The sequence below is a fragment of the Periophthalmus magnuspinnatus genome, chromosome 17 (assembly GCF_009829125.3).
Source record: "Periophthalmus magnuspinnatus isolate fPerMag1 chromosome 17, fPerMag1.2.pri, whole genome shotgun sequence".
Lineage (NCBI taxonomy): Eukaryota > Metazoa > Chordata > Actinopteri > Gobiiformes > Gobiidae > Periophthalmus > Periophthalmus magnuspinnatus.
In genome coordinates, this window is record NC_047142.1 from 16,770,715 (window position 1) to 16,792,447 (window position 21,733).

Below are 21,733 nucleotides of genomic sequence, written 5' to 3' on the forward strand. Positions count from 1 at the left end.
CAATTCAAACTCTATAGCCATGAATAGGTGAGCGTTTGCAAAGGATATTAAGTGCTTTTAAGGTCAAAACTGTTACAGAAATGTGTCCATACAGTACAAGAAAGTATCCACAAAAACATAACTATTTGTTAACGTGGACTGGCCTATTGTGTGTGGCAGGATTTCTCCAACACACCCCACTGTCTATGTACAAAAGGCACCTTATCTGATTCTACAGGGCTTTACACAATTGCACACATTCGGAGGAGGACTTTATCAGATCCAAATCGATTACGAGCTGGAAAAGCCTGCTTCCCTCTGCAGACTTGTATCTTGCCGCAAACAGACGTAAAGGGAAAAGAGGGAAAAAAGAGAGGGGGCAAGAGGGAGGAGGGAGATTTACTTTTTTTCTTAAGATTAGGATAAGGAGGACGGTGAATGCATGCGGGGCTTAGCTGACAACATGCATACAAGTCCTCTTAGCGACGGTAGAAATATTTTTTCTTAAATGTGAATGGTTTAAGCAATGAATACTATATTGTGCTGAGAAGCAAGTGTAAATTCATAACAGCTGAACTTTATTTATAGAGTTCTTTGCCTATTTCTATATCCATAAATGTACTTTGACTGCAAGTAAAAAGGTTCAGTATTATCTGGCATTATTATTTTTTCCCTCTTTTGAAAAATTGTTTATTAGCTGCAGTATAAAGGTGCAGTATGGAACTTCACGGGGTTCCATTAAATTATTTAGTTTTGTATTTATTTCAAGTTGTGCTCAGAAATAAATTCATTCTAACAGAGCGGGGTCGCCTCTCCACGGATCTGACCTGCAACTTGGCCATTATCAGCTTGTCTCCATGTATATAAATGCTCTACTGTGGAAGATTCTCGACTAGTGTCACAATACTAAAATTTTAAAAGCTCTTTTTGAACAATATAGTAATTTTAAAGACAAAATAATCCCTTTTTTTATTATACCATATGGTCTTATGCTAGTTAAAGATAAAACATACAAAGAAACTGGTCAGAAAGGGTAATATTTTATCCAGTTATGCAATTTTTTTCAGTATTGATACTTGCTTAAATGAGTATCTAGTTTTGATACTAGTTTGAGTATCGCTTAGTATCAGATTTTCAGTACGTTTGACAACCCCATTCTCAGAAAAGCAATAAGACAAGACATTTCACATACATTGCCCAGCTAATTCAGTATATAACTGTTAGTAGCTATAGCGATCCGGAAGGGCATCTGGCATAAAAGGAAAGACTAGGTGAAAGAAAAAACTAAATAATTCAATATTGCCGCCTCCCTCCCAATTAGAATAACTTGTGAAATTACACTACTCCAGTTAATGACCTAATTACAGAGAAATTATTACAACTGCACCCATTACCAGACTGAAGCAATATCTGATTTCCCACTTGCATGTGCCCACGCTGACAGACAGGGGGATCTCTTTTGGCTGAAAACGCTTCCCTTTATCCAGCAGGAAGGAGGGGGGGGGCTTGTGTGGAGATGAGAGATGACACGAATGCATTGACTTTTACAGGGAGCCGTGGTCGCCGTGGGATTTCTCAGGCGCAGAATGTCAGCACACTTGTCATATGCAGGTGCCGTACCTAAACAACACGACAACACCGGTGGAGATGTAACACTGCTGTCTGCCACTGTGGAGGAAGGATCTTTACTGTGTACTGGCATCGCTTATCCCCGTGTGGAGTGGTCAAAATAAATGTTAAATAAAACCTGACTTAAAGCTACCATCTGTAATTAGAGAAAGGGTTGTCAAATTAGATACTCATTTGAATGAGTATCGATACTAAAAAAAAGTCACATTAACAAAACAGAAATTAACCTTTCCTGAATAGTTTTTAAATGATCTTGAGCTGTATCAGAACAAGTATAAGACGGACTAGTATACACCCATGGACCACTATGGAACCTACCCGGACAATATGGATGGGATTACACAGATATAAGGCCATAGAAAAGAAAGACAGACAAAACCGAGATCTGAATATATTACGGTATTACGGATCTGTTTTTTATTTATTTATGTTTTTTTTTATTATTATTATTATTATTTTTTTTTTTTTTTTTGCACTATGTGGATGCTTCTGTCAAACTGTATATTCACGAAAGATACACAATATGTGTACACTCAGTTCTTTTTTTATGTGTAGTACATAATAAGCTACTTTAATAAGCCACTTTGCACTGTTGTTCTGATGCTGCTATTGTACATATTTTTTCCCTTTAAGTATTTCATTTGATTTTTTTAAGCATATCTTTTTAACTTTGTGCATGCTCTTATTTGTATTTGTATTTATTCAGTGTGTTTATGTTGCACTTTTTCACCGTATCAAGTTCCTAGTTTGTGAACTGTGTTCACAGACTATGGCAATAAAAGTCTTCTGATTCTGATTCTGATTCTGATAATGAATAGGTATAATGCAATTTCTGCTGATGTCTTTTGATGGAGAAAATTTGCAATTACTGTATGAAAGTAATTCAAACCTGAACAGGATTATTTTCATTATTTTACTTTTTATATTATTTATAATATTATTCACTATTATTATTGCCATTATCATCATTATTATTACTATAACATTGTATTATTTTTATATGCTTATTTTGTATTTATTTTGTCTTTATCGTGTATTTATTATTATTGCTATTAATATTATGAACACATTTTTCTATTCTGTGTATATGGCAATGGAGGGGGTATATACACAGAATTGTATTGCAGTTGAGAACAAGACTTGAACAAAAAATTGATCACAAAAAAAGAAAAAAACAAAACACTATTATTTAATGTTGAAAATGAATGAATTCTACTGTCTAAATAAAGAGTGGTGGAAATGTTACTGCTTTGCCCTGAATGCTCGACAGTATTACACACAGTATTACTCGACAGTGGCATTATAAAACTTATCTATAGACAGAGGCTAGTGACCTGACCGTGCCAAGTTAAAGGTTACAGGTCTAAATATAAAATATCTAACTGAATAAATGTTTTACTGTTGAACATTCCAGGTAAAGTATAACCTTGCACACCAAGACATATTCTTACGATATTTGTGCGATCACAGTTTAGTGTTAATACGGACTATTTTGTTTGTGAAAACTGTGCAGAAGCTAAACACTTTTTTTGGAACTTTATTTGTGGAAGGGGAAGATGTTTGTGCTTTCCTCTCAACTGGATGAAACCAAAGCCGCTGTTGTGACACTTCCAACAATCAGGTTCAAATAATCGTCATGACGTTCCGTGTTTTCCGATCACTTTCAGGGAGAGACATCGCAGACTGGAAAATGTGTAGGACTAAATTCAGAGGGCTGCACATGTCAATCTGATATGAACAGGGTTAGGCAAAGTAACCTTCATGGAGAAAAATTACATAGCACCATAGTAGTAGTAGTAGTAGTAGTGGTGGTAGTAGTAGTAGTGGTGGTAGTAGTAGTAGTGGTGGTAGTAGTAGTAGTAGTGGTAGTAGTAGTAGTAGTGGTAGTAGTAGTAGTAGTGGTAGTAGTAGTAGTAGTGGTGGTGGTGGTAATGTTAGTAGTAGTAGTAGTGGTAGAGGTGGTAGTAGTGGTGGTAGTAGTAATAGTAGTAGTGGTAGTGGTGGTAGTGGTAGTAATGGTAGTAGTCGTAGTGCTGGTAGTAATAGACATGGTAATAACTGTTGATAAGAATCATACCCAGGTAGCGTCCCAAACACGAGGACAATAGTTGGAGCTCAGAGCCGCTGCTACATAAAGAATAAAGCTCTGTTCTGTCCCATATCGCCTTCACTTATCTCCCCAGTGCCCTGTGCGCGTGTTATTCACTACAGACCGGGAGGCCATTTGTTTGCCTGTTTCTATTACATCTCCCCAGTCATCGCCGAGTGCCCATGGAGGTAATGACACAGGTTTTGCACTTAGGAAATCATTTTCATATCCCGCGCAAGCCAGTGGTAATGATAGCTTTTGATAACCCGCAATCAAAGCGCCATCAGGCTACAGAGTGCTCTTGTGTGCAGGGCCGCAAAGGGAGAGGGAGAGAGGAAGAGAGGGAGAGGAGGAAGGGGTTAAGAGGGACCAAACAGGCGGGTGGTCAAGAGAGCTGGGGGTCAGGAGGAGCGTGTAAGAGAAAAAGAGATATGAATGTGTGGGTTGTGTTGTGTGTAAAGGTAACAAATGCACGAGGCCACAGAGAAGTGAAGTGACTTAAAGGGTCTATAAACTGAAGAGGAGGGTATGTCGCCTGTGCTCTTATGGGTTTAAAATAAGGAACCACAATCACACGTGAGACTGGGTTGCCAGGTAACGTAAGGTAAGGTTAAGGTACACTTTTTCTTGTCCTTGTAGGGGGTTTGTGTTCTGTCCATCTCCAGATCTTGAGCTAGTCTTGGTCAGGACGACTTTAGCTGGAGGATTGTACCTGTTCAGCATGTTTTGGGTTGAAGGGGGAAACCGGAGTGTGTGAAGGAAACCCACCCAGACACAGGGAAAACATGCAGTATGTCGTAGTAGTAGTAGTGGTTTTAGTAGTGGTAGTAGTAGTAGTGGTGGTGGTAGTGCCGGAAGGAAACCCACCTAGACACAGGGAAAACATGGTGGTAGTAGTGGTAGTAGTGGTAGTGGTGGTAGTGGTAGTGGTAGTGGTAGTGGTAGTGGTAGTAGTAGTAGTAGTAGTAGTAGTAGTAGTAGTAGTAGTAGTAGTAGTGAAACGCCTGGCTGACCTCAGGATCGTACATACTGAAGACACATACAAGTTTTCCTCATCATCAGTTATCATTAACTGACTTTAATCATAGAAACTGGCAAATGAGAGAGTCACGGATTAGATAATCAGCCCGAGAGCCAAAACACCAAATGACAACATCAACAACTTGACCATTGTGAACCATGTTTTTGTAATCAGGAATAAATTTGCATTACGACTGTCATTGGTAAAATATTTGAATTGATCATGTTTACTTTGGTAGTTATTATCTATAAAACCAGAGCCCAGGGATATGCATATTATTCGACCTTCAAAATTAGCAACTATTGAAAAGATACAGCGTAAATATTGAACCCAAAAAGTATTGTTTCATCTCTCAATTACTGAAGAGCAAGTCAATATAGTAATTACTGTAATAGGCCCCACACTGTCAGGGAATCAAATTTGGTACTTACTTACAGACAAATGCACTGTTTTGTTTTTTTGTGTGTAAATGTTATTTCTCGTTTCATCTCCGTACAGCCCTGTGGCTCTTACTGCGACATCTCTATCTGTCCTTGAGCTCGGAGATAAGTTGGTCGCTACATGTTTCCTCTGAACTCAAACTCTTCTCTTTATGTTGGGGTGGGTCAGATGAGCCATTTGTCAAAGTGCGCAGAGACCTTGTGCTGTCTGACGCTTCCAATGGAAAACACTCTACTTAAGCTTCTGCGACATAGTGCATGTACGTGAGTCTTGATATGGTTCTTTGAGTCTTGCAAAAGGTTAAAAGTTCTCTGAAAATCATTTTATGTGTTTGTTGAATCTGGCTTGATATAGCAGTAGTACCTTAATATAGTATAGCCATGAATTGGTGAAAATTATAGATAGTAACTGTGGTGCAAGTCCTGAGCCTAGACAAATAGAAAAAGGTTACCCCAGGGAATAAAAAATATATAATCTATGCATAGCTATAAGACAGTGGTGGCATTAACAAAATACTTCAGTTTTTAAATCCTTTATGATTTCAAATGCATCTGAAAATATTTTCTATTACACTTTTTATCATGTACTATAGTTGGGAGCCTGTATCTCATCTGCTTGTCACATCACTGCATTGGATGGAATGTTCCAGAGTACGGCATTACACTGCATTTGTTCAATTGCACGGGTTTTAAAACATTTAGTTTGCACACTGTAAATACACCTCACTGTAATTATTATTTTGTACAACGTAATTCTTTGTATCCGTTCACCTGGCAATTGCAAATAAAATAATAATAAAACAAATAAATCCACAGTAAATAAAACAATGAGTAAAATAAAACAATATATCAATAAATAAATAAATAAAACAATAAATGTATAAATTAAACAATAAATTAATAAAACAATAAATTTATAAGTTAATAAAAAAAAAAACATGCATTGTTACTGTGATCGGGGGTCACCTCTACAAATCTGACCAGCAATACTGTGTCACCTACTTGTCTCTGTGGAGATAAGTGTTGTCACAATATTAACATTTCAAACTTTGAAGAATAGACATGATAATCGATACTGATTTTGATACCCAAATGATCATTTTAAATAATTAAGTGAGATTGTACTAGCAGTGAAATGTCAAGAGAAAGTATACAGTACACAGTATTGTACACAGTATACATCATAACAGCAGCAGCAATAGACCGCATCTGTTTGAGAAGTAAATCATGGCAGACAGGTGACAGCCGGGTGCAAATGCCAAGGCTCTAGCTGCCGTAAAGTGCAACAGGTTAACCCGGGCCTCGTGTGGGGCTATAGTACACAGGTGTAATTGATGAGCGTTAGGGGGCTCTGTACATGGCCCCTCTGTATCCTGCATCACCTTCTCCGACCATTACAAACTCCGAGACAAATGCCCCCACGCGCAGACAACCGGCCCTACACCACGGAGGCGGGGATAATCACAAGGATTTATTGAACGCTGCTGCCCTCTCCTCACTCTATCAAGTCCTTCTTTATAGGCGGAAAGATGGATGGGGCTGCCAGATGGAGGGAGGAGAGGAGGAGGGGCGGAGGAAGAGGAGAGGTGGAGAGGTGCAGAGGGCCCACGCCAAAGTTGGATCCAAATGGAAGTGGACTCGGGACGGGCTGCCACCTTGGCTGATGATCCCCCTGGAGCGCTGCGCAGGCGGGGGCCCGGAGATGAATGGGTCAGCGGCTAAAGTCCGACCGAAATCAGGTGCCACTAAAGTTCGGTGAAAGTGGGGAGTGGGTAGTAATGGCATGTTGCGGAGTTTCAAGATTTCACGCATATAATGTTTAAAGGTGCATTATGTAACTTTCGAGATGGGTCTACCACCTGCCCGTCTCCGTGGAGATGTAACCGCTTTGCCAAGAATACTCCACAATATGACTTTAAACTTGCTGTTTTGCATTTATTCAGTTATGCCTGTTTTATTGTTAAACGTTGAAACACATTCATTCTTTAGGGATGTCAAAAATATCAAAAATCGGATACTAATTGATGTTAAAACTAGTAATGAAACTTGATACCCATTTGAGCGAGTATCGATACTAAAAAGCCACAAGACAGAATGATCTTGAATGATCATGAGTTGTATCAGAATAAGTATAAGATCACATATATTGTCTATTTTTTTTATTTAATTATTGTGGTTTCAGAATCAGTATTGAGTCTGTTCCTTATGATATAAAAAAAAATGACTTTGTTCCTGTGTTACTTCATCAAAAACATACATGGAGTTATGTTTTGTTTTATTCACACATGTTTGAGCAAGTCTGTCTACATCTCCAAAGTTCCAAATTCTCTTAAGGGCTACATTTTACCTTTTGTTTTCTCTAGAGATTGTAAACTCCACGGCTGAAATTGCCCAAAAACACAGTTAAGCACTTCCTGTATCACCACATGACATCACACGGTGGACTGGCAAAAGAACTCAGCCTAAATATGCAGGATTTGTCTGTTCAACATGTGTGAATGAAACAAAACACAACTCCAGGTCTATTTTTGATGAGGAAACAACATTGTAACATAGATCAGAAAATAGCGTAATATGAGTCCTTTAATATGTGTTGATGTGGGGTTAAATATAGTTTGTTGATGAACCTTGTCACAACCAACACGTCGTGCCATTACCCTTATAACATAAAACTACGTCATTACAGTTAAAAAAGACCAAAGTGCAAACACAACCTGGTATTTTGAAGAAACATATTCCCCAAAACATCTCTATCTCGGTGACAGTGCAGTAAAAGCTATCATAAGTCTGCCAGGCCACTAGGTGCTGATAAACAATATGCCAGCAGGGGCTTTCAAATAGATGTTGTTTTTGTGCACTAAAATAGCACTGGCGCAGGGCGATTTCTACAAAAAAGAAATTAGCTGTCCTCTTTTTGACAGGGCAAGAGAGCGGTGATACATGAATAAGAAACAGAACCGATATATTTGTAGATTTGAAGTGCTACATCTGCTGTTGATGACGTTATATTTCCAGTCGTGGAATTATAACAGAAATATATAATCCCTTGTTGATACTTTGCAGCTGATGCCGTTAAAATTCCCTGGGGGGGGGGGGGGGGGGGGGGGGTGACGCTAAACCGAGGGACTGCTCTGTCTGATTCTTTGTCTGAGCTTTATTTAAACACAGTCTGACCAGAATGAGCTGACTTGGTTGGAACTACAACGGTTAAGCAATTCACTCTCAAATAACACAATCACAAACAGTTTATCAGTTAGTCACTCTCACCTTCTTGTTGAAAACATCTCAACAGGACCATGGCCGCTTGTATTGATCACAGGCTCCTGGAAAAGTGTTAAATCCATTTTGTATTTTTCAGAAACTCGATTATTTGGCTGTGTCGGCTAATATGTGCATTGTGTCACCGTGGAATCTGCTCAACATTCCGCCATAGACATACATGCAGAACACCGCCAGCATGATGTCACTGCAAAGTATCAATATGATCGCATTGCATTCTCATTAGTAATATCAAAAGGGTAAATTCACAAATGTTGAACCTGATCATTTCTATTACTGACTGGACCAAGAACCCAAATCTGCATTTTAACACTTTCCAGTTTAGTTGCAACCCACCTGTATTTAATGTTGTTGTATAGAATGTGGTGTCATCTGAAACCCAGCAATTAACCAGATGAAATTTGATAGTTTCATTTCTCGTCACTCAGAAAACCATGGATAGCTACACAGCCTATACATAGTGCTGTACAAATATCACTTTTGTCAACTTGGGCCAAATGTTCCGATTCAAAATGTAACAAATAAGGCAGTATATGTTTTCTGACATGAATTTGAAAAGGTTCATCTGGTTTGAAAAATACCTCAAAGTGGGATGAAACACATGTAAACTCTGCTCGTAACCACATTTCAAAAAGAGCTGCTAAAATGGGAAGCACCTGCGAAGAGAGTGACGGAGAAGGAGAGGCGGGGTCTGGATGTATAAGGAACAGTGCGATTGGTCGAACCCGGTAACACACTTCAAACTCCGTCCCTTCAGCCAGGTGTTTGTAATCAGAAACACCTGGCTGTAATCAGGGCAGTTGTGCGTGATATCACCAACTACAGGAAATTGCAGAGCCCCTGAAGGCAGCACGAACTTAGATTTAGGCGTTTATAACCAGACAGCTGCAAATATACCTAGTTTGCATTAAAGCTGCCAAAAAAATGACAGTACATAATGCTATTAAAACACCATATACACAGTTTAGTAGCAAAAATGTGGATTTAGTGTTTGGTTCCGCTTTAAAGTACTGAAGGACAATGCATTCTGAGGTACAAAAACACTGTATTTTTCTTCACTCTCGCAGACCACCCTTGTTTGCAACAGCGTTTGTCATTGCTTGTTAATTTGGCGCACATCCTGAAAAGTTAAGATTGACAATCGCGGTGTCTCTTCCAACTTCCTGCTTTAAAAGAAGGCTATTAGACCCAGAGGTAGGCGCGGGTCGGCTCCACTGACCGGAGAGAAACAAATGGAGTCGGGGTTGATGGGCAGAGCGGAGCAGAGGAGGCGGACGTGGTTAAATCAATCTTTCATTTGGTTGGCGCGGTGATTGGGGTCAGGGTGACAGGCCGATACTCCCCCTCCTGGTTAAGCACGTGTCCATGAATCTATCTGAGCCCGACGTGGACAGTTTAGATTCACTATTGGACTAGTGGTACAAGGGAATGTAAAAATGCTAAATGTGTAGGGTTTCAATAGTGCGACTGATAAGATTAAAGACTTTTGGTTTGTCAAAAAGCTGTACCATATTTATGTTTTCAATCATAAACCAATAAAGAAACATATTATAAGGTATTTATCACTATTGCTGCCACTATATTTTATTTGATTATTATTTTAATGCCTCAAAACCACTGAAATTAGCCTACGGAACCATTGTGGTACTTGTGTCTGTACGGAGCATGGCAGCTGGAGCTAGCATACAGTATCTTATTACCACATTCCAGTTTAAACGCTATAAGTACTTAGCCATTTTCTTATTTACAATTATTGGCATTTTATGTATTGGATATTTGATTCAAGTGAAGACTTGAAAAAGCTCTAACCACTAAAATGTACTGCCACAAATTGCAGCACACCCCTCAGTGCAAACCTGTCTAGACTCCTGTGTTTAGAGCCACTCTGGTGTCTCGTATTTACAAGAACGGCTGCATCTCTGGACAATTGAGGGGAGGTCTTCTGCCATTCTTCAGCTTCACTGTCATTTATCACCCAAAAGCTTTCCTTCAGTGCTGCTTCAGTCCCTGTTCAGTCCCCGGTTGTTGAGTCCCCGGTTGTTGAGTCCCCGGTTGTTGAGTCCCCGGTTGTTGAGTCCCCGGTTGTTGAGTCCCCGGTTGTTGAGTCCCCGGTTGTTGAGTCCCCGGTTGTTGAGTCCCCGGTTGTTGAGTCCCCGGTTGTTGAGTCCCCGGTTGTTGAGGCCCCGGTTGTTGAGGCCCCGGTTGTTGAGGCCCCGGTTGTTGAGGCCCCGGTTGTTGAGGCCCCGGTTGTTGAGTCCATGGTCTGGTCCTGGGTCTGGTCTTGGCAGATGGACCTTGCAACATTGTCATTTATCGCCCCAAAAGCCTCCCTGGCCCCATCATAGCGGGGTGTTACCGAGAGTGTAAATCAAAGCCAGTCTGACTTTGTGAAATGGATACACGTTTCCAGAGACCCTTAGTTGGGAGATATACGAGGGGCGAGATCAAGCTATCCAAGTTGGTGAATGTGAAGATAAATTGCGAGCTTCGTGTCCTTTGGTTGAGGGGCAGACAGGCTTACAGTTATACAACCTGCCTGAATGTACAGGGGGAGAGGGCATTTATAATTCACCAAAAGGATGGGGAAAAAATTACAGCAGATAGCCAATGAATAATTAAACACAGGGAATAGAAACATTTAAAGTCCTTGAGAAAGATTTCAGTGCAATTTTAATGAAATAAGTCTGGAATCGCGTCACCAAAACTAGCACATTTTCACGAGCCTAAGGTGCACAGGTTAAGGTTTTAAAAATTGAATTTATAAAATGCTATGCTAAGTGTTTGGTGCTGAGGACTGAATAGGAACAGCAGATAAATATATAAATAAAAATAAAGCTACACCACAAAAATAGCAATGTCAAACAAGGACAAACCAAATTCTAAGAGAAACTAAAATGCAACATAAAAAAAAAGCAATAATGCATTTTGTCACAAAAATATAATTTTCTCTCCTCATTATTTCAGCAGTTGGGAGATAGATGTTTTTTGTTGTTTTTTCTGGCCTTGAGAGTGGAAACTACAACATCCATTTTAGAGCCATTGGCTTGCATATTAGTGACAATCATAGAGGATTTTCTCTGACCATGAGTAGGAATAAATAACACGATTGGACAGAAAATGCCTTTTTCAGTCCCTGCGTTTGTACTGATTAATATCGGACCTCAACAGATACCGAAACCCAAAGTATTGATATTGGAACTGAAAACGCTGGATCAGTGCATCCCTAACTCTGAGGTCATTGTGTTCTTGAGTCCTTATCACCTTGCCTTGTATGAATGGTGTGTGTTTTGGTGATTGGTGGTGGTTAGTAGCCTTTTCTGTTAGTCCCCCCAGGGCAGCTGTGGCTACAATGAATGCTTAGCTTTGTAGCACTTTGAGAGTCTTATCAAGCCTGTAAATCACAAAACTAGTGAACAGCATGCTAATAATCTCAACATGCTATAAGTATACCATGCATATTTCCCATAATGACCCAGTCTCACCCCCTTAAACCGGTTAAACTTTTATAATCAATGACAAGCTACAGGACAAATGTCACCAAAGTACCCTTGTGTGGTGTGTAAGTTCACGTTTGGAGAATAGCAATGGGAAATAATAATAATGAAATGGCTTTAAATGCAGCATCTGGCTCACATCTCTGTCCCTTTCCTCTCCAACAACCGTTTGTTTGAATACATGTCCTTGAGAGCAACAAAATTTGCCATCAGCCTAGGCAATCATAGCCGAACAATCGTCCATTCTGCTAGCCTCTGCGCGCGATAAAAACACTCTTATTGTGGTCCTCCACTAACCTTCTGCAGACCACAAACTCAATCCTGCCTGCTTTCCTCCACGAACAAAAGAATACAAATTCAATGGGTCTTTCTTCCCCCCCTTCCCCCACCCCCCCTCAAACCTAGGGCATTCACTCCTCCAGACAATGTATAAATCCTGCATGTCACATGACTGCTAGCAAGCTATTGTCATGAATAAACCGGAGCAATGTTATCTCTAATCACAAAGTGGAGTGGTTTTCTGTTGGACAATGGTGTTAAATAGACAAAGCAGTCCAGCCAAACACTGTATTTTGCCATTTAGGTTCATGGAGAGTTGGTTTAATCTCAGCAAAACAAAGGCAGTGCCATATACTGAATAGGTAGACAATTAGCGCTAGGAAATCACTGTTGGTCAGGTAAAGTGGAATCTATAGACTTTCATAGACTAGAGCAGAGCTTGATTTGTGCATAAGGATCTTTATAAATATGTTTTTGTTTTGTTTTTTCTGATGGTTTCTGATGATTTACCCATGCTTCACACAGTATGTTAAAGCACTGATTACTTTGATTAAACATTGCTTTACTGTACTGGTTTAGCCCTGGTTTAGCCCTGGTTTAGCCCTGGTTTAGCCCTGGTTTAGCCCTGGTTTAGCCCTGGTTTAGCCCTGGTTTAGCCCTGGTTTAGCCCTGGTTAACTCCGGTTTAGCTCTGATTGAGCTCTGTCCATGGGTGTATACTAGTCTGTGGTCTTATAGTTGTTCTGATGCAGGTCAACATTCTAAAACTATTCAGGAAAGGTCCATTTCTGTCTTGTGAAGGTGACTTTTTGGTCACTTTTTAGACACCTGCTCTAATCAGTATCTATTTTCGATACTTGTTTTAATATTGATTAGTATCTGATTTCCGATACTTTGACAACTCTAACCTGCCAAGTCATGAAAACTTCACTCTAAAAATCCTCTACAGATTACATAATTTAGCTGATTTTTGCCACTGTCAGGGTTGCGCCTTGGTCAGGTTGGATTTTTCAATGTTCTTCAGGAGTAAGTACCTCACATCCACAGTGCAGGAGGACAATGACATGTGATTGAGGCTCTAACGTTTTCATTTCTGAGCGTCCTTGTGACTGTTATGACAGCAGTCTCTCTCAGTACACCACCTCTGCCCTCGCAAACAAACACTTTCCACCCTGAACTCAAGAACATCTCAGCTTTACTTATTACTTTAACTATTTTTGCAGTCTCATTTGAAATGCTCCAGTCTGCAGTGCAACAGCAGAAAGACCGTCGATTGGCATTTGTGCTTAACACTTCTATGGGGCATTAACTGCTAACTCATAACATATTTAAATAACCATGTTACCATTCATTATTTTGAAAATGCTATATTCGCTTTGCTGTCCATGCTGAGTTACTCTCCCTTCAGAGCACTATCACATTACTAGCAACAGGCATTCCCCGAATGAAACCATTGCACATCATATCAGGTTTGTGAAGTTAGTGTATCGTTTTATTTCCTGCTTTTGTATATTCACAGAAAATTGAGCTTTGGATAGGATCATACTAAGCTTCAGGAGGTGAAAAACACCCGACCTAACTTGAGACAGTCCGGCCACAAATCTGTAGCATGTGTCTTTCACGTGTGGAAAACTCTCAAAAATTCTTAGATCATTCAGAACAAAGTGTATATCTTCTTTTACCTACGAAGAGTCATAATTTAGACATTCGCTTGTTGATTGTTTCTTAGTCCCCTGTGTTGTTTTTCCTCTTTTTTACGTGTTGCCATGTTTGTTTTGACACAAACTGAGCATACATCTCTGATTAATCCGTGTGGCTGGTCAGTTAAGAATACCCCCACTGTGGGACAAATAAAGGTTCTCTTATCATATCTTATCTTCTAACCGTTTAGAGCACTAGTTGTAAGCGCAGCTGATCTGTGATTACTTGGGTTGTACTGGTTTAATGACAGTGAGTGTGACATAGGAGCAAACAGCTGAGCAGTTGCTTGAGGGACAGAGCAGATGGAGAGAGTAGACTGAAGGACAAGGGGCCCTGCAGCTGTGGGTACACAGTTTTCAATCAGCTCGGAATCATTCTAAATAAAATTGATACCTAGGTACAAGTAGGGTTGTCAAAAGTATTAAAAATCAGATACTAATTGATACTAAAACTAGTATTGAAACTAGATACTCATTTGAGCTCCTATTGATACTTAAAAAATCAGAGTTACTTCATGGGCACTGAGTCATACGAAGGGCGACCAGTCTGAGACGCTCTTCTGAAATAACACATTTGCTCAGTTTGCCAGTTTTGTAGTTATACATTAATAATGATTTATGATAATCATCTATGTGAAGACACTGATCACGTTAATGATCACGTTAAAGGTGGGAAACATAAATACTCAGCACTTTATTAATCTTAGTAACAGTTAAATTTTCAGATGATCACTTACATCACTACATCTCATAGGAAAAGTGTCCCATTTTCACCAGCCACTGACAAACCTTTTTAATACAGCATAAACTATGTTGTACCATGTTTCAAAAAATTATCAATTATGTAATGTTAAAGAAAAATCAACATACATATTTTTAAATAAATCCCACTTTTTGTGACTTTTTCGCCGTTGTCGTTAAAAAAGACTGCCGTTTACCCAAAGCTGCCTTTAGCTCAGGGCTTTTTCTGCCTGTAATACACATCCTTGAAGGTAGTTAGTGTGGAGCTTTTGTAACATGTAGTGAAGTGTCCCTCCACTGCTTTCCCGTTGCCAAAGTCGCTCCGCAGATGAGACACACGACTTATTTAAACTTCATGTACAATGAACATATTTTTTAAGATAATGTAATTTTTATATCTACATAAATGCAAGGGTGATTAAAAAATTGAAACAGAATAAAATACAATTTTAGATTAAGTTGTTCTGTTCTGTATCAGAACAAGTTTAAGACAGCACACACTAGCATACGCCCATGGACCACTATGGAAGATACATGGACAAATGAGGAATTACACAGATAAAACCGCATGGTAATATATAACAAAGTACTATGATAAATCACATTCTATTGTCTAAAGAAAGAGTGTTTTTTTAATTATCATTGTGATAAGGGAATCTGTATTGAGCATCGAATCTATTCCTTCGTATCAATATCAAGTTTGAAATGTTATTATCGTGACAACACAACGGCTGTTACCACTTGACACTGTGAATCAGACGAGACTTCCATGGTTGCTCAGGCCAGATCAAGTTGTCCTCTCTGTGTAAAAGTGAGTTGTTTAAGAGTTGTGCAGTAGATTGTTCCTCAGATGGACTCTCACTGTGCTGTGAAATGTAAGGCCCCCCACAGTGATCTCAGGGCAGTGCCTGATAATACAGACGTCTGAGCTAGTACCACTCTGAGACTGTGGAGGAGAGTAAACAACTTCAATTGTGTAGTGTGCACAAATTATATGGACAAACTGTATTACCCTCTCCAAAATCTTACAAAAGAAGTCGATATATGGAGAAGGACACCTTTCCCAAGTCCAGATAAGGAAGAACTATGGCTGCACGATCTGAGAAAATACATGCGATATTCAATAAGTGTTTTGTGTTGCTATATATATATATATATATATATAAAGAGTCCTGGTTTAGTCCTGGTTTAGTCCTGGTTTAGTCCTGGTTTAGCCCTGGTTTAGCCCTGGTTTAGCCCTGGTTTAGCCCTGGTTTAGCCCTGGTTTAGCCCTGGTTTAGTCCTGGTTTAGCCCTGGTTTAGCCCTGGTTTAGCCCTCTCTTGACACGTGTATTTGGAGCAGTTCGTTGACAATAATAAGTCTCAAGGTTGTGCTTCTTTTTGTGCTTCTCCCAAATGAACCGAAATGGGCGTTTGTGTCCTTGTATGAGGCACTGGCCGTTTTAACCAGATTGAATTAAAGCTCTTTGTTGTGAGGAGGCCGCTCAGCTCGTGCGGTGAACAGGGCGAGCGCGCGTGTAATTATCCAAGAGGCAGTGGACACCGATTTTCATTAGCGCCAAAGACAGTGACAGGAGGAGGCAGTTAGTTTAAGACATGCAACCTAATTTGTCCATTTGTCTGAACTTGTATGTATACGAGTAGTAAACATGTATGGACTGTAAAGGGGGGTATTAACTGCTAACACATGAAACATTTAAGTCACCATGTTACCTTTAACTGTTGTACAAATATATGTTTGTGGGTTGAGATTTGGATAAGATCGTACTGTAAGGAGAGTTCGTCCAATTTCTCCTGACAGATGTTTGGCTATAGACCTGTTAATTAAAAAGTTCCAAGCTGATCATTGACAACCAAAAACAAATAGATTCAGTTCATTGCAAGACCCTTCTTTTTACATTAGGATAAAGTGATCAAAATAATGCTTTGATACAGCAAAATATCACTGTATGGAAAAGTGAGTTAGCCATCACTGTCTATTAGAAGAGAACAGCACTGAATGAAATGTATAAGAGACTACTTCAAAAACTGCCAGAATATTTCACCTGCTTGTTAATCATTGATTCCAAAACATTTAATACCAGATCACATGACTGCATAAGGCTAAGGATGCTCCAAAGCTAAGACTGGAACGAGGGCTTATATACTTCAAGGAAAAGCAAAACTGGATGCATTGGTGACACAATATACACACCTGCACCTGTGTTTAATGTTTTATACGGCCTTATATACTTGTTTGTTTTCATTTTTTTCAGTTTGCATTGTATTTTGAACAGGGCATCTATGAAAAAAAGTGCTCTCATTGGATTCCCCTGTATAAATAAAAATAAAGAACATATGGGCAAATCCAGAAAGTCTTACCAACTGTCACTATGGCCTTAACACAGCGTACGACTTGCGAATCAATATTACAATCAGACACTATAATCAACGACGTTAAAAACTAGTTCATTTAAAATCTTCTCAATCACTGGACCAAGTCAATATGTTCCCTCCTGTAGTGAATGATGTATTACACTGGCCTGCCTCTCTTAACAGTTCAATTAGGATCTCTGCTCTGTCTGGCCCCAACGCACCTCACCAGGCAGGGCCATCCATCTCCGGGACAGTGACCGGAGGGGTGTCCCAGAGGCGCCGCGCCCTCTCCCTCATCGCCACCTCCTACGGCCCGCTCCTGGACCCAAAGCTCCGGCTCAGGTAGGACTATTCATCCCCATCAGAACCAATGAGCGCCTGACCTTCACACTAGGAGAGGTTACGCCCACCAATTCTGTACACAGGATTTTGAAATGGAGAGGTGTATTGGGTGTGGGTTTAGTCCAGGGTAAGTCCGGGTTGTGTCCTGGTTTAGTGTGCATTTAGCTCTGGTTTAGCCCTGGTTTAGCCCTGGTTTAGCCCTGGTTTAGCCCTAGTTTAGCCCTGGTTTAGCCCTGGTTTAGCCCTGGTTTAGCCCTGGTTTAGCCCTGGTTTAGCCCTGGTTTAGCCCTGGTGTAGCTCTGGTGTAGCTCTGGTGTAGCTCTGGTGTAGCTCTGGTGTAGCTCTGGTGTAGCTCTGGTGTAGCTCTGGTTTAGCTCTGGTTTAGCCCTGGTTTAGCCCTGGTTTAGCTCTGGTTTAGCCCTGGTTTAGCTCTGGTTTAGTTCTGGTTTAGCTCTGGTTTAGCTCTGGTTTAGCACAGTCCCGGTTTAGTCCTGATTCATAGACTTAGTCCCAATTTTATCCTGGTTTGGACCTGGTTTAAGTCCCAGTTTATCTCTGGTTTAGTCCAAGTGTAGTTCCAATACAGTCTCACTTTAGACCTGGTTTGGTCCTGGTTAAAACAAAGTTCAGGACTGGATTAACCCTGGTTCATTCCATTTAGATCTTGTTTAGAGCTGGTTAAGTCCTCATTTAGTCCTTAAATCCTGCAGTTCTGCTTTAGTCCTGGTGTAGCACTGGTTTAGTCCTTGTTTAGTTCTGGTTAAGATGTGGTTTAGTCATGAGTCAGTTAAAGTTTGGACCTGCTTTTGCTTTGGACATTCAAAATAAAAGCATTAGAACTGACTGAGACTTCTATGTTGCATATCCATGGTTACACCCAGACACACAGGGAGAGGAAAAAAAAAAAAAGACTTTTGATCAGCACTTTTCTGGACACAACAGCGAACTAACCATGAGGAAAAATGCTGAAACTACCTTTGTTTTGTCTCACTAAAGTTGGCAGCCGTGCGGAGCCGAGTACGGGTATATTTGGCTAATGTAGTGAGAAGGGCAATCTGTACAATCCCAAACAGTTTATGTACACGCAGGTTTAAACAGCCGTATAGACCAATGCTAATGTAATGAGGTGTGCACTGCCACTCTGCTGCACACATAGTATCAATCTTTATCGGTGATGAATTAACAGAGGCACTGGGCCTTTGAGACAGAATTAACTTCAATAAACATGTACTGACAAACTTAAAGCACAACTGCCCAAATCACTTTTTTTAGATGGTGTTTTTTCTTTCAGATGCTAAAGAAAATACAATACATTTACCACCAAGGTGCTATACGCTGACTATACCATCCAAACTATATAGGCTGACTTAATATGAACGACTATAATCAAATCAAAACTCTCGACCACTTAACCTCAGATGCCCTCCCTGATCAAGCCTGGATTATTTTAATGAATAAAGTTTCCACGTAAACTCAAGGCATAATAGGCTAATTTTGCCGGGTCCTCCTAACCACAATCCTGGCTAAATATCTGGGAAATGTTGGTCACTGAAACAGGATGTAACTGTCAAACAGCTTTTGCCCAAATGCTAACTCCTACATCAATACACTTATCTCAACCCTTTTATGAGGCATATTGTTTTATGCCAATATATTGGAGCAAACGTATTTAATGGTACCAGCTTTTACAATGTACCATATTTGTTCTGTTTTGGTCAAAATCTTAAATTTTCACCATTTCAATCTTTTTAAAAGGGCCTCAAAATGTCGACTATGGAGTTAAACAGCGACTGCCCAATTCCTGGTTCCAGATTATTAATTTCCCCCATAAACTTTGCGGAAAAAAAGAAAAAAAAAAGAAAAGTTCGACAGTTTGCTCAGACGTAAACAGCTATAGTCCATTTAAAGCAACTGTGCTATATTAGTTACTACGTAGCTGATTAGCCTCCATCGTGCCTTCAAACTCTTGGTATTTTAATTCTATGGGAAAGATTTATGGAAAATGACTTCTGAAACCAGAGCTGACTTGGAAGTGGGCAAGACTGTTAAGCTCCATTACAGGAAGCTCCAACTCATGGACTGGCATGGAAAAACAAAAGTCAACTCCCCATTCTAACAAACATAGCACGCTGTACGCCCTGACACAGCTGTTCTATACAGTAGCGACCTGCTGGTTCAAACATTTGGATTTTCTGCAGGTGCAACCGTTTATCTTGTGACTTTTAAAAAACGTTTAAAAACTTCTTGCGTCGCCTCTAATTGTTCCAGGTGTTCAAAGCAGAATCCATTACCCACAATGCAATTCTGTGTGTCCGCGTAGCCTGGAAGTCCTAATGAAGATCCATAGATGCGAAACAATGAGAGCAGTCAACGCCGCCCCACAAAAGAAAAATAATTATCTGAGAGTACTGGCAGTGATGTATGGCAATTTGGAAACGCGACACGCAGCTTTTTACAGTGCGTACAATGAGGCTGCGCTAACAATAGGAGTCCTGATGGTTCGCTTTTGTATGGGATTGGTAAAAAAGAGTGGATTTTCAAATAGGTGTTTTGTTTGCAAGTTGGTAAGTAATTTAGAAATGGGGCAAACTTGAATAAAACACGCCTAAAAGCAATCATTAAACTATAAAAATGTGCTGAATAGACTACAGTGACCATAAGTGCATGTTTTTGCACATTTAATCTTGGTTATGCTTTGGTTGAAAGAATGGTTTTGAAAGAGAAATGCTTGACTATTGTCACTGCAACAGATATTTGAGATGTAAGGACACTATGCTGTGTTCCAGGCAACTGAGGTCGAATAGTTCCCAGTTGAACGTTACAAGTTCTGACCTAACATGTGCATAAACTATGTCTAAACTATTCCACGTACCACAAAAATATATCTGCATACCACAAGCTGCATGATAAAGTACTTTTTTTCCATCCAGTTGCTGCTCTGTGATTGCATGGAATGTAGGTGCGTGTTGATGTATAGAATGTATCGATATCTTAACATGTTGTTCACTGTAATACAATGTAGATAAAAGACTTTGGTGGAGAGTCTGCCACCTGCTAGGCTGCTAAGGAGTTTAAAATCTTATTGTGGAACTTTCCAAATGAAGAAACATATCCATTGAGACAAGCAGGTGGCAAATCCTCCACTAAAAAGTTACATAATGGGCCTTTAAAATAACAGATAACCAAAATGCCATTGAGTGCAAAATATTTTCTAATAGCTAATAGCTTCTAATATAAACTGAAATGATAAAACAGTGTAAGTGCAATATATTTATAAGAGTATGAAATTATTAGCGACCATCCCCAGCCCTGCTCCCATGCATGTAGCTCTGTCACGATAATGTGTTATTGTTCAGTAAATGACAGATCGTTTTTGCGGGTTTATATTTATTTTGAATACTTTTTCTTTGCACTAGTCGAGAAATGTTATTTATATTTTCTATACATGATTTGAGTAGTAGTTTGAATTATGAACTTCTATGACTCATTATAGATACAAACTAAACTAAACTGCTCATATTTTTAACAATATTGTACAAGTAGAATACATTTTTGCGGTAATTCTGCTTCATGGTTTGAAAATTATCATTTATGTCTATATTTACTCATCAGCAATATATCGCACTTCTAAATATGTTACCGTGACAGGCCTACATGTATACATTGCATCTCCTAACCTGCACATTTGGTCCGGGCCCTCAAAGGCGGTCCCGGGGCCCCTGTACCTCCCTCTAGGGGCCGGGTGAGCAGCACGCTGATCTCGTACTCTGTGTCGGGGTCTAAGTGTCCGATCTTGTGGGTGGTCTTGTCCACGGGCTGCAGGTCGTACATGGTCCCTGACACAGTACGGTACTCCACCTCTCGGTCGATGATGGGCCCGTCTCCGTTGATGGAGTTGGCGTTGAGTTGGATCCAGAGGTATGTGGCCCCCACCGCAGTGAGCTGAGGGGGGGCGATGGGTACAGGGGGTTCTAGGAAAGAAATAGGAAAGAGAAAAGTCAATATACAGTAGCTTCTTTATTGTTCAGTCAACATTTGTTAGTATGAAAGAACAACATGGACTGTTGCTGTTAAAGGTCACATATTACGCAAAATTGACTCTTGTGATCTTTAAGCCATGTTGGAATGTTGTTGCTTCATCGAAAACATACCTTGTTGAGTTGTTTTGGTTCATTCACACACCTCTGAGTACCGAGGTGCGACTTGTACTCAGATATGATTTCACATCTTCGTTATTGTCACACTGACGACTGCACGAGGGCACTCTAGGCTTGTACCAGTACCTACTACTCCTGTACCATTGAACATTTAAAATTTCAACATTACGGTTATTTAAAAAAAAAACATCTGAGAAAGACTGAAGAAAAACACCCTCTAAAAGAAAAT

At 39.9% G+C, this 21,733-nt stretch overlaps 1 protein-coding gene across 4 annotated transcripts in view; it reads right to left on the reverse strand.

Moving 5' to 3' along the window:
* ptprma (protein tyrosine phosphatase receptor type Ma) overlaps positions 1 to 21,733 on the reverse strand; it is a 337,914-nt gene that overhangs the window by 180,113 nt on the left and 136,068 nt on the right. For all 4 annotated transcript variants that reach the window (XM_055228666.1, XM_055228668.1, XM_055228667.1 and 1 more), the window contains exon 7: positions 21,025 to 21,318. In XM_055228666.1, the coding sequence (XP_055084641.1) occupies positions 21,025 to 21,318 (294 nt within the window). The remainder of the gene's footprint in view (positions 1 to 21,024; positions 21,319 to 21,733) is intronic.